The sequence below is a fragment of the Manis pentadactyla genome, chromosome 8 (genome assembly GCF_030020395.1).
Source record: "Manis pentadactyla isolate mManPen7 chromosome 8, mManPen7.hap1, whole genome shotgun sequence".
NCBI lineage: Eukaryota > Metazoa > Chordata > Mammalia > Pholidota > Manidae > Manis > Manis pentadactyla.
The window spans coordinates 14435355-14449050 of record NC_080026.1 but is presented as its reverse complement, the minus strand read 5'-3'; the positions used below and the strand labels follow the sequence as shown (position 1 = coordinate 14449050).

Sequence of the window (13696 nt, the reverse complement as noted above, 5' to 3'; positions counted from 1 at the left end):
AGTATGGAGGTTCCTCAAAATGTTCAAAATAGAAATACCATTTGACCCAGGAATCCCACTTCTAGGAATTTACCCTAAGAATGCAGCAGCCCAGTTTGAAAAAGACAGATGCACCCCTATGTTTATTGCAGCACTATTTACAATAGCCAAGAAATGGAAGCAACCTAAGTGTCCATCAGTAGATGAATGGATAAAGAAGATGTGGTACATATACACAATGGAATATTATTCAGCCACAAGAAGAAAACAAATCCTACCATTCACAACAACATGGATGGAGCTAGAGGGTATTATGCTCAGTGAAATAAGCCAGGCGGAGAAAGACAAGTACCAAATGATTTCACTCGTATGTGGAGTATAAGAACAAAAGAAAAAACTGAAGGAACAAAAGAGCAGCAGAATCACAGAACCCAAGAATGGACTAACAGTTACCAAAGGGAAAGGGACTGGGGAGGATGGGTGGGAAGGGAGGGATAAGGGGGAAAAGGAAAGGGGGTATTACGATTAGCATGTAGGGGGGGCATGGGGAGGGCTGTGCAACACAGAGAAGACAAGTAGTGATTCTACAGCATCTTACTACACTGAAGGACAGTGACTGTAATGGGGTGTGTGTGGGGGACTTGGTGAAGGGGGGATCCTCGTTAACATAATATTCTTCATGTAATTGTAGATTAATGATAACAAAACAAACAAATAAATAAAATCATAGAACTATATGCTAAAACAGGTGACTACTGTAATAATCTCAAAGACATTTAAAAAAATTTTTTAACAGATTTTCATTAAAATTAAGATTACATAATCTCAAAGACATGTAAAAAATTTTTTAAACAGAATTTCATTAAAATTAAGAAGTTTTGTTCATCAAGACACCATTAAGAGAGCTAAGTGGCAACTCACACAGAATAAAAATAAAACTCACATACAGAAGATGTAAAGAACATACAAGTGAATAAGAAGAAAAGACAAGCCTGTTAACAGAAAAGTAGGCAAAGACTCAAGTGGACATTTCACAAAAGAGGATATCCAAATGGCCAATATGCATACGTAAAGCTGCTTAACATCTTTATTCTAAACGCAAATGAAAACCATAATGAGGTACCACTACTACCACCACCAAATTTGCTAAAATTAAAGATTAGGCTCGGGAATACCGATGTTGGTAAGGATATGGAACAACTGAAACTGGTTGCAAATCTAGGTAAACACTTTAGAAAACTATTTGGCAGTATTTACTAAAGCTAAACACACCAGAGCCTTATGATTCAGCAATTCTGCTCCCAAATAGTTATCCAATAGAAATGAGTGCCTATGTCCACTGTAAGACATGTTCAGGAATGTTCAAAGCACCATCATCGTAATAGCAAAGACCTGGAATCAATTCGAATTTCCATTAACAGAACATATAAAATAAATTGTGGTATATGAATACAATGAACTACTATGCAGCAATAAAGAACAGTAAGTAATTGCAACATGCAACAAGGATAAATTCACAGATACAATGAGCAAAAGAAGTGCAAGGAGTATATATGCTGCATTATTTCATTTACATGAAATTCATGAATAAGCAAAATAATTTATGGTGATGAATTCAGAATAGTGGTTATGAGTGGGGCTAGTATATACTGAGAAGAGTCATGAAGGTGCCTTCTGAGCTGCAGGAAATATTCTGTATCTTGATTTTGGGGATATTTCCATGGGACAACCAAAACTTTATTCAATAGCACACATGTTCTGCATGCTTTACTGCATGCATTTTTACCTCAGTGCAATACAATAAAAAGGAAGTATCACCTACAGCATAGCTCAAGGGCGAATGACAATGTGTGCAAAGTGAATATAAACAGACTATAAGTATATAAAGACTTGCCATGGCCCCTGACCCTTGTGTGTTTCTTATCAGCCACATAAAGAGAAAAAATATGAATTAGCTCAGTAGCCTGTGGCATATCAGGCTTGATGTAGCTTCTATTCCCTTTAGGTCTGCAATGTCAGAAGGAATCCCTTTTTTCTTTAGAAAATGCAGAACAGGCACTTTTCCTCTAATCTTTTAAAGTAGAGACATGTGTTTTCATATGTTCTTAATTGCTACAATATAACAAATATCAGTATTTTTTTCTATCAAGAGAACAAATTTCTTGTTGCACCATCACCCTCCTACCATGTTACTTGTCAATAAACCAAGATTTGTGCACTCTACTGCATGTATGCTGTACCTCAATACCGCTTCTTTTCAAAGGCCCTGCCAACACTCCTGGGAGGCCATATACACATGGCGCCTCCAGTACTCCACCCATGACCAGTCAGAGGGGCGCAGCTACTCCCAGCACAGCACCACTCTTGTCATCAATTCTGCCCACTGAGTCAGCTCCTCTGTATTTCCCTGTGTGCATCGGACTCCAGTCCTCAAGCCTCCAACCACGGGGATAACCTACTAACCCTGCGTACACTCCCGGAGGCCACTCACTGGGTCTGCCGAGCAGGAGAACCCATCTCCTCTCCCTCTGGCCTTGCTGCAGGCTCAGAAATAGCCCATTACACTCTCCCCAACACACCTCTTCACAAATGCTCTATCCTATTCATAACCCGAGTTTTTTTTTTTTTTTACATCTTTTATGTGAATGAGAGGTCCAAGCATCTTTGAGCCAGCACCAGACATTTACTCCATAATTACATCTGTACTTCATCCAGCTCCTCAACCTGGCATGTGGCATTTATTCTTGGGGTTGGATATCTCTCAATCAGAACAGCCATGTTATCCCCCTATTACAGCAACTTCAGGCAGACCCATATGAAATTGGTCGTTGTTGACTTTTTTTTAACTAAAAGAATTACAATTTCATATGGTTTGAACTAAATGTCTGTTCAAAATAAGCTTGTTTTAGAGAAATTGAATTTTAGGGTATGTATGAACAAAAGGAAAAGTAGATTCTTAAATGAATACCTGTGCAAATACTGAAACACCCTACCCAAAACATCTCACCTTGGCTTTTAGAGCAGCACACAACTGCTGCTGCTTTTTCCTGTCTTTAGCCAACATGCCCTCCATTTCATGAGCTGCACAGGCCTCAGCGATTGTCAGCACAGCCTTCTGTATGAAGTCTCTCCTATTCTTATTCCAATTCAATATCAGGATCCTTCTCTGCTCCCTAGCAAAGTGATACTGGTCACAATGTTTCTCATGTTCAACCTAAAGAAAACAGATGGTAAACATTTATTATGAAAGTGAGTCTGTGCTTTGTCTAATTGTTATGAAAATTAATCAAATGAATTATAACCAATGATTTTGAAAAATTGGGGACAAGCATCTTAATAGTAAATGCAACAACCAGGACCAGGCACCAGTCCCAGAATTCTGACCCTGCAGCTAACTGGTGACTGAGGACCAATCATTTAACATTTATAAGTCCTTAGTTTCCTGTATAGGATGGAGTCAGACTAAACAGCCACAAAACAAGTTCTACTTCTACATGACACTGAATCTACAGGCAGAAAGAATTATTTCCCCTATATATAATTTTGAAAATATTCCATTATTAAATCAGTTTTGGTATTTTAATAATTACTTCAAGTGCTTCAGTTAGCTACATGCTAAATAAACATAAGAAATTGCTACAAAAATCCTAAGAACTCAGTTCACACTTGATTACTAAAACATTCAGATGTTAAGATGTCTAAACATGAAATTATTATAGCAATGACATTAGCTTTTCCCATCCCACACTCCTGTGGGACATGACATTCTCACATCAGTACCAATTGTTCCCATTGGCAGTGAAACCCAACTATGGGAGATTTCACAACAGGAACCGAGACAGCCTGGTAGCTTGAAAAGCCTCCACAGGTGATTCTGAAGTGCTCCTCACATACAGGTGTGTCTCCTGAAGTTGAGAGTCACCGACCTAGATAATTTTTTATCTTGCTGGTATAGATGAGTCTTTGAATTTGATACATTATTTAACGCCAAGTGGGAGAAAAAAAGTTAGCAGGCAAGATAAGGCTGGTCCCACCTAAAATAAGAATTTAGGTATGGTTCATTAGGTACATGATGAAATAGGCTATGGCTTCACTTAGACCAAATATCAGCTACTAGAAAATCTGTTCTATAAACTTAGCTTTGTTACAAAAAGCCAAAATTATACTTAAAGACTGTCAAACATTAAGAAAGGAAGCATATACATGAAGAAATGCATATTAATTGTCCTAATATAAGAAGTAAATTAATATAAAAACCAAAGACACTACAAAAAAAATTTAGACCAATATTGCTAATAAACATAAATGTAAAAATCCTCAACAAAATATTAGCAAACCAAATTAAAAATACACAAAAAGGATCATTCATCACCACTAAGTGGAATTTATTCCAGGGATGAAAGGATGGTATAATATTCATACATCAATCAATGTCATACCCACATGAACAAAAAGAAGGATGAAAACCACACAATCATTTCAATAGGGGCTGAAAATGCATTTGACAAAATTCAACGTCCATTCATGATAAAAACTGTCAGTAAAATGGGCATAGAGGGTACATAACTCAACATAATAAAGGCCACATACAACAAATACACAGCTAACGTCATACTTAATGTGAAAGCTGAAAACTTTCTCTCTAAGATCAGGAACAAGACAAAAGATGTCCACTCTCACCACTTTATGCAACATAGTAGTGGATGTCCTAGCCATGGCAATCAGATAAGATACAGAGATAAAAAGCATCCAAATTGGTAAGGAAGAAGTTAAATGTCACTATTTGCAGATGATATATTATTATGTATAGAAAATCCTAAAGACTCTGCTAGAAAACTATTAAAACTAGTAACTGGATTCAGCAAAGTTTCAGGATACAAAATTAACACACAGAAATTCATTGCATTCCTATATACTAACAACAAACTAGCAGAAAAAGAAATCAGGAAAACAATTCAATTTACAACTGCATCAAAATGAATAAAATACCTAGGAACAAACTTAACCAAGGAATGAAAGACATGAACTCTGAAAACTATGAGACACTGATGAGAGAAATTAAAGACACCAATAAATGGAAATCTATCCCATGCTTGTGGATAAGAGGAATTGTCAAAATGGCCATTTTGCCCAAAGCAATTTACAGATTCAATACAAGCCCAGTCAAAATATCAACAGAATTTCTCAATAAACTAGAGCAAATAATCCTAAAATTCATATGGAACCATAAAAGACCCAAATAGCCAAAACAATCCTGAGAAAGAAGAACAAAGCCTGAGGTATTACCTCCCTGACTTTGAGCTATACTACAAAGCTACAGTAATCAAAACAATATGGATTGACACAAGAACAGAATCATAATGAAGGGAACAGAACGGAGAGTTCAGATATGAACCAAAACATATATGGTCAATTAATATATGATAAGGGAGCCATGAATATATAATGAAGACAGTCTCTTCAATAACTGGTGCTAGGAAAACTGGACAGCTACCTGCAAGAGAATGAAACTGGAATCCTGTCTAACTCCATACACAAAAATAAACTTGAAATGGATCAAAGACCTAAATGTAAAACATGAAACATAAAACTCTTAGAAAACATAGGCAAAAATCTCTTGAACATAAGTATGAGAATCTCTTCTCTAACGTATCTCCTTAGGCAAGGGAAACAAAATAAAAAATGAACAAGTGGGATTAGATCAAACTAAAAACACTCTACCACAAAGGACACTATCAGAAGAACAAAAAGGCAACCTACTGTATGGGGGAATATATTCCAAAATGATTTTTCTGATAAGGGGTTAACATGCAAAATAAAGGACTTATATGAATCAATGGCCAAAAAGTAAATAACCCAATTAAAAAATAGGCAGAGGACCTGAACAGAGATTTTTCCAAAGAAGAAATACAGATGGTCAACAGGCGCATGAAAAGATGCTCCACATCACTAATAATCAAGGAAATACAAATCAAAACCATAACAAGATATTACCTCATACCAGTTAGAATGGTCACTATCCAAAAGATAAGAAATAACAAGTGTTGGTGAGGATGTAGAGAAAGGGAACCCTCCAAGGTGGGAATGTAAACTGGTACAGCCACTGTGGAAAGTAGTATGGAGGTTCTTCAAAAAACTAAAAATAGAAATGCCATGACTCAATAACCCAACTTCTTGGAATTTATCCAAAGAAAACAAAATCCCTGATACACAAAGATAGATGTACCCCTATGTTTACTGCCATTACTTAACAATAGTCAAGATATGGAAGCAACCTAAGAACCCATCAATAGATGAATGGATAAAGAAGATGTGGTATATATACACAATGGAATATTATTTGGCCATGAAAAAGAAAGAAATCCTGCCATTTGCAAAAACATGAATGGATCTAGAGGGTATTATTTTCAGTGAAATAAGCCAGGAGGAGAAAGACAAATAGCACACGATTTCACTTATTTGTAGGATATAAAAACAAAATGAACAAAATAGCAGTAGATTCATAGACACCAAGGAGAGACTGGTGGTTAACATGAGGGAGGGGTTAATGGGAGGGGAGAGGGTGAGGGAGATAAAAAGTCACAAAAATTCTCAATTATAATATGTCAGTCATGGGGATGGTAGTACAGCATGAAGAATATAGCCAATGATTCTGTAACATCATCCTATGTTGACAGGTAGTTACTGCACTAGTGGGGGTGAGGATTTAATAATATGGGTAACTGTTCACCACTGTGTTCTGCATTTGAAACCATATAAGATTATGTAATAACACTGCTTCAATAAAAAAAAAGTAAATGTAAAAATCTTTATCATGTTCATAGTAGGCAAATACAAAAAATCTACAAAGTAATACATGACAGCTGTTCACAGAAGAAAATCAACAGGGAATAAAAAGAAAGAACTAATTTAATAAATTAAGACTTTAAAATCTAGAGTTATTATATGACATATTTTTTACATAACATGCATCTGCTATAAAATAAAGATCAGAATTAAAGCAAATAATTGTTGGGGAGGTGGATGGGAAAGAATAGGAGATAGTCATTCTAGCTGTTGGCCATTGCCTCCATTTCTCCACTTGTAAAATAAGGATAGAAATAGTGCTTTTCTCATCCACTGTTATCTGTGTTACAGGAGTTTATACATGACTGACATAAGGTAAATTTTATGCACATGTCAGTATTGTTGTTACTCGCTTATCTAACTCAAAGCAATTACAAAATGCAGAGTACGTGATAATATTTTATAGCATGACTCATTTAAAAGTTAAGAGTCTATGCATGTCTGTTTACATACATGTTTAAAGTAAGTACTCATGAAATTAAGTGGTGGTGGCATGGTGACTTCTGTTTCCTTGTCTTTGTGGTCATGTTGACTGAAGGATGAAAAAATAATTCCCCAGGCCCTTCTCAGGGAAATTCCAGTTATGACTCTGACTTCTGAATTTGGGGCATTTGTGTTTCAGACCCAAATAGGGAGACCAAGCAGAGCTGTCAGGACGGGGATGGCATAAGCAACCACCAGTCCTCAAGGCGAATGCTGGCTTCCTTGTGACTAGGAGGACTGAGGTGCGGGAGACTCTATGGATAGAGAAACAGACACCCAGTTCCAGGCAAGGCCCAGAGGTGGCAGAACCCCTGAGCTTGGGCAAGTGAATGTACAGATACCCACAGGTCAGACACAAGCAACCCAGGTAGCCGAAGGAGAGATTTGGGGGTAAGTAAGCACCTAAGAATAATTCTTGCCAGAGCGCTCCTCCACTTTCTTATGGACCATACAGACTTGAAAAAAATAACAGACTTTCAACCTATAATCCTATCATTTTCTAGAGTGCAGGAAAAAAACAATTTTTAAGAATATATATTTTGTTTAGCAATTATTGACCACTAACAATTGAATGTGCCAGTATATATAGGATCTAGCACTCACCAATTCATGCCTAGATTTGTGAGGAAAGTATCTTTGCAACATGTCCAAATACAAACTCCTTCTGCCACAGAGATCTCCAGGATACTGATCCAAAACAACCTGGTAAATCCAGTGGTCTTCTTCACTTAACTGGAAGTTTCTGGAAGCAACAAAGATGTCACAACATATTGTTAAACAACCATGGATTTTGAGAGACTTCAAACTGTTCAAGCTATTAGCAAAATAATAATGAATACATAAAAAGAAGTCTGGTTTTTAAAAATAAATTAGACAAATCAAATGTCTGCTATAGAAAATTCTACAATGGGTTCTTTCAATCCTTTATTTGGCCTTGCCATGAGTTGCAGGCATAATTTGAAGAAGTTTGACAGGAGACATAATATTTTTTAAATATTTATTCTAATGAGTTCCAGGCATAATATGAAGAAATTTGACAGTGAGACATAACATTTTAAAAATATTTATTCTATCTTGCCTATAATAATATTTTTTAAATCATAACCAATGAATTAAAAAATATTGTCAAATAAATTATTAAGCATACAGATTAAAAGGAATTATGTAGATTCAACAAAGTTCCTATTTCTAGACTGGAGGAAAATACAAATGTAGACAGTTAAATGAACAAGTACACAAAGGAAATTAAGGTTTGAGGAAAGCACTTACTTAAGGTTTGACTTTAGAACCAAATCTAAAATTATCTTTTCCTTTGCCCTCTCAACTTCTTGCTTTGTGGGAATAACAGTAGAGATTGCTAGTGAAAAGATAACCAGTGGCATTAAATTTCAGAACACTAACGAAATCCTTTGTCAACAGTATTCCTTCAAGTCATCTTCCCACTAACATGTCCATCATGCTCCAAAATGCCCTTTTCATTTCAGAACACTCAGAATTGGCTTGGCTTGTGTTCTATATAAAGTTTTAGCAAAGCCCTATGCAGAGGGAAAAGTTTGCAATATCAGTTTGATCTCTAAACTGAATTAATGTCTTTTTATTATGAGTTTATTTGCATATTATTATTCCTTTTTAATAAATTGGAATAATCAAATACAGATGCAATCAGAGGGAATATTATTAGCAACAAATATTTCTTTGAGCCAAGATGGAGACTTGCTATTGTTTATTTCTACTATATCAATAGTCTTCTACTTTAAAGTTAATTGTGCAATTCAAACAATTTTTCATGTCTTCTATGCCCTTGAAAGTATTTGACAATTTAAAACAGCATAAAAATCCCCTTTAAATCAGTGATAGTAATGGGAATTCCATTGTCCTCATACAAGGTTACCTAGTTCCTGTAAAGCATTTTGTTATTCTGATAAGTAGCAAGAGAAAAATTCTTTTTCAAAGAAGATAACCTTCTCTAACAGCTCTATAATGGGAAGAAAAAGAGGGTTGGAGGTGTTCTACCAGGAAGAAGCATACTCTACAGTTCTTCCTTATAACAGAATAATCTAATGCAGAGAAAGAATTTGAGATCAGTTCATTCAGTGAACACGCTGAATGTTTCAGTTTTGTCTGAATCAGTTACGCATATATAGGCAGTCAGAGGCTTCTGCAAATAAAGAATTTAAAATAGGGGTATTAAGCCTAGAGAAAGTCTTGCCTGAGTGTATTTGGCATTTAAAACACTCTCAAGTCTTCATGGACAATATCTCAGGTCCTCTCTCAAAGAATTCATTTTCATTCATGATAACATACGTGCATTTTAATAGAAGATTTAGCCACACAGATTCTTTCATACTACAATGCAAGCATCAAAAAAAAGAATAGACCTAAACTCCATGTCCTCATTATTGCTTTTAAACCATTTCTATAACCAAAACACCTTGAATATGGCTTGAATTTTCACCTTTAATTACAAACAAAGTGTGTTCTGGAGATGTGCTGGGGAAGAGGAAGTGACATAATTCAGGTCGAGTAAGGTTTTTTGTTTTTTGTATAGCCACTCATCTATAGAACCGATGTTGGTGCCATGCTAGACATCCTTCATTAGCTAGAATTCCCTTCACCAAGAAGCTGATCATCCACAATGCACCTTCCTTTTCTGGAGAATTGCCTTCTGCCAAATGGCAACTGTCTCATCCAAAAGGCTACTCTCCCACCACTTTTGATGGCCAACTGTAACTAATGATTGGCTGCCACTGGGGCACAGAAGGCCAGTCTACTTGCCTCAAGATGGGACCAACTCTGGGATACCATTCATGCTCTAGAGTTTCACTATGAGAGCAAACTGCAGCAGCCCCTTTCCACTGAGATCTCCTCCTTGCAGAGTGTCTCTCCTCCTTATCCTGCATCCCTTATCAACATTCTCTTGAAAGCATTGCCCAACAAATCACCTGTTCTTATAATCTTTGCCTCTGCTTTGCTTCTACAGAACCCGACATAGGCAATCTTTCCCATATTTTTCAAAAATAGTTCAAATCCTTTGGTAAGTGGAATACTTCTAAGCTAATTGCTTTGATGATCTCTCATACTGAATGGTGGTGCAAGATTGTGGCTATCCTCAAAGAGAAAGTACAAATAGCAAACATTTACAAAATGCTTTTCAAATAAAAGTACACATTAAGCAGTGCACATTACTGTAAGTAAATATAGCAGCAGGAGAATTTGTGGCATGCAGTGCAATTTACCCATTGTGTGAATGTATTAATTAGATGGCATTTTAGTGACATTAAAACCACTTATACATATGAAATGATAGTATAACATTAAAACCAGATATTTCAAACCAAGTATGCCTGGAACAATGATCACATCCATTTTGCTCTTCTTATTGATTTTAGAAACCTCACATCTCAACAGCTTTTTCCAGTTACCACAATTACGCAAATTGCAGTATATGTAGAATAAAAATGAAAGAAATGCTTAAAATAAGTGATATATAAACATTTACAATGTTACTATTTTTAGAGTGTTTATAGAAGTTTCCAGAGCCATAGGCTTAAATCTTAAGTCAAATATTCTCATCAGCAATACAAATGGCACACTCATACATCTCCATGAGGATTTTGTCAGGGAGAAAACCCCTATACACACACACACACACACACATACATATATATATATATATATATATATATATATACACACTGAGTCTTCTGGATCATAAAAATCTAGGAGGAATATTCAAACATAATGGCATCTTCACAATAACAAAGTAGCCATTTCCTACTTAGCCTCTAAAATAAAATAACAAATCCTCAAAAAAAAAATTTAGTATATACGGGTATTTCTAAATTCAAATCTGGACATTTATCTTTCCTAATCAAACCTTCAGCTTTTCATTGTACAGAAAAATCTACATAAAACAGCCTAGCTGTATAAAATAATAAAGGTTGGCTTTTTCTTTCCGAAGTTATTGTTTAATTTGGCTGCTCTGTTGGTGATTTTGATGACAGAACCAGCTAAATCACACAGATACTGAAATATATTCTGATCATGTATCAACTTTCAGAATTTGAAAAATGACCATAATTTTTTTTTAAATTAAAGAAGACTTTTAAGTTATTTTAAACTTTTATGATTTTAAATATGTCTTTAGACAAAAGATCTTTGGCAGGTCTCTGCAATATTTATTCCTTTTGTCCATTTAAAATTTTCTAACTTAAAATGTTTCATCATTTTCATCCGTACAGGAGCACACCAAGATTTTACCATTTCCAGGTTTATTGGGCATATCTAACTAACACTGTAGGAAATTTCGGCCTGGAGAAGTGAAATTGGAGATATTCACCATTCAGTCACCACCCACCATCCCCCGCCTCCAAACACTGAAGCCCACTAATATCACTTCATCATGATTTCCCAGGATGCCAGACAAAACAGGTACTTCAGAAAAGGATGACAGGGCTGTGGAAATCCAACCAGACCAAGGCCGGTTGTCTACCTGTCTGAATTATTTCCCAAATCCTAAACTGACTCACAATTAACTGAGATACCAGTTTTCCTCATGGTCCTGTTTAAAGCACTTCCCTAGGGTTCTGGTGCCATGATATATCAAAATACACTTGGGGAGTCTGGGGGGAACTTGGCAAATAAGATGCATGAGGGTAACAGGTACTTTAATAGCAGAAACAAGTCTATGAAACTAAACATTTTGTATTTACAAAATGGCTGAAAATTGTTTTATATTTTCTCCAGAGTGAAGGGTGTTTTCCAGCAAAATGGTGATCAGTGCCTCCTGGAGCTAACTGCTGCAGTTATCAGCATCCGACAACTGCCTGGAGCTTGGCAAGTGGCCATGGAGAATCTGGCCTAAAGAAAAACTCCTACCTCTTCAAGTGTAATAGTGCCAGGGGACACCTAGTGCTCCTCCACTAAGAAGCAGGACTCCAGTGAGCTCATCCCAGCTCTGACACGATCTGCTTGTGTGGCTGCATTGGGTCTGACCCTCTAGTAAATACAACTCGACTTCACTTTTCACTGTTATCTTTCCACATCAGGCCCATCCGAACACCAATCTAATCAGTCTGCTTCCCGAAATGGCTGCCCACCCACCCAGCACCCCACTCCAGGCCCCCTGTCCAAATGCCCTCCTCTCTGACTTTCAGCCTAGTTTATAGACTCCCTCACCTCAGACTCATTCCTAACCAAGAGAACCTGCTCCTTGGGTTCTGTGTGGGAATGAACATTGTCTTCCCAGGACATCCACGCCCACCTGGCAGTTCTCACCTCCAGGGTCCCTCGGCTCAGCGCAGTCTGGCTATTCAAGTGGGAGCTGACAGCCAGAATGAAGTGGGCTCTCAGGAGCATGATCAGAATCCACTGAATTGAAAAATCAGCAACAAAGGGCCATGGGGTAAAGCCAGAACTTGTATCATCCAAAACCACACTCTCTGAGGAGTGACAAGAACACGAAAATAAGGAAGGGCTTTGAAGGGTACGGCTCCAGAATGTCTTATGGGAGGGTTTAGGGGTAGGAATCTGATCAGAAAAGAAGGCTAAATGATTTATTTGGAAGATACTTGCTATTATCATAGCAAGCCCACTATTTTTACTTAGTTGAGTTTTTTGTTTTCCTTTTTGCTGCCGTTTTTCAGAGTAGTTGGTATTAGAAAGCTCAATTTTTAACGTAGGATGTGTGTATTTTGGAGGTAGAGTAGCTTGGATGGTAGCAAGACTCCTTTGTCCCTACATCAACCACTAGTTTAAAGAGGCAATGTAATTGCTACAGAAAGTTTTGAGCGAATTTGATCAAGTCAAAATAGCCTGTTAAAAGTAAAATGTAGTGGCTCAACCACACTCTATGATAGATTTTAAATAGGCCTATTTATCATAAGAAGAGTAAGGAAAGGTAATTATAGCAGACAGGCCTCCTAGTCCTGCTCCTGCCCACTAGGATCCTGATTATATTCAAGATCCACCTTCCTCCACACTTCAGGAAATGTGAGCCCTATCTCCAACCCTGGGAGTAAATCTTGATTGGTCTAAAGCCATTCACAAGTGTCCTTTCACCTAGCTTCCTGTTCTTCTGGCCAGTGTTTGGTATAAACATGGACAATAGACCCAATTCTGGCCAATGAAATGTGAGGAGAAGTCTTGTGGGGCAAAAGTTTCCTAGCTCATAAGAAAAAAACAGATCCTACCATTTGCAACAACATGGATGGAGCTAGAGGGTATTATGCTCAGTGAAATAAGCCAGGCAGAGAAAGACAAGTACCAAATGATTTCACTCATATGTGGAGTATAAGAACAAAAGAAAACTGAAGGAACAAAACAGCAGCAGAAGCACAGAACCCAAGAATGGACTAACAGTTACCAAAGGGAAAGGGACTGGGGAGGA

General features: G+C 37.0%; 1 protein-coding gene across 2 annotated transcripts in view; it reads right to left on the bottom strand.

Moving 5' to 3' along the window:
• The window catches only part of CCDC148 (coiled-coil domain containing 148), a 231698-nt gene that overhangs the window by 119061 nt on the left and 98941 nt on the right, over positions 1–13696 (bottom strand). For both annotated transcript variants that reach the window (XM_057505559.1, XM_057505560.1), the window contains exons 9-10: positions 7912–8050; positions 2987–3193 (exon numbers count right to left, since the gene is read on the bottom strand). In XM_057505559.1, coding sequence (XP_057361542.1) covers positions 2987–3193; positions 7912–8050 — 346 coding nt within the window. The remainder of the gene's footprint in view (positions 1–2986; positions 3194–7911; positions 8051–13696) is intronic.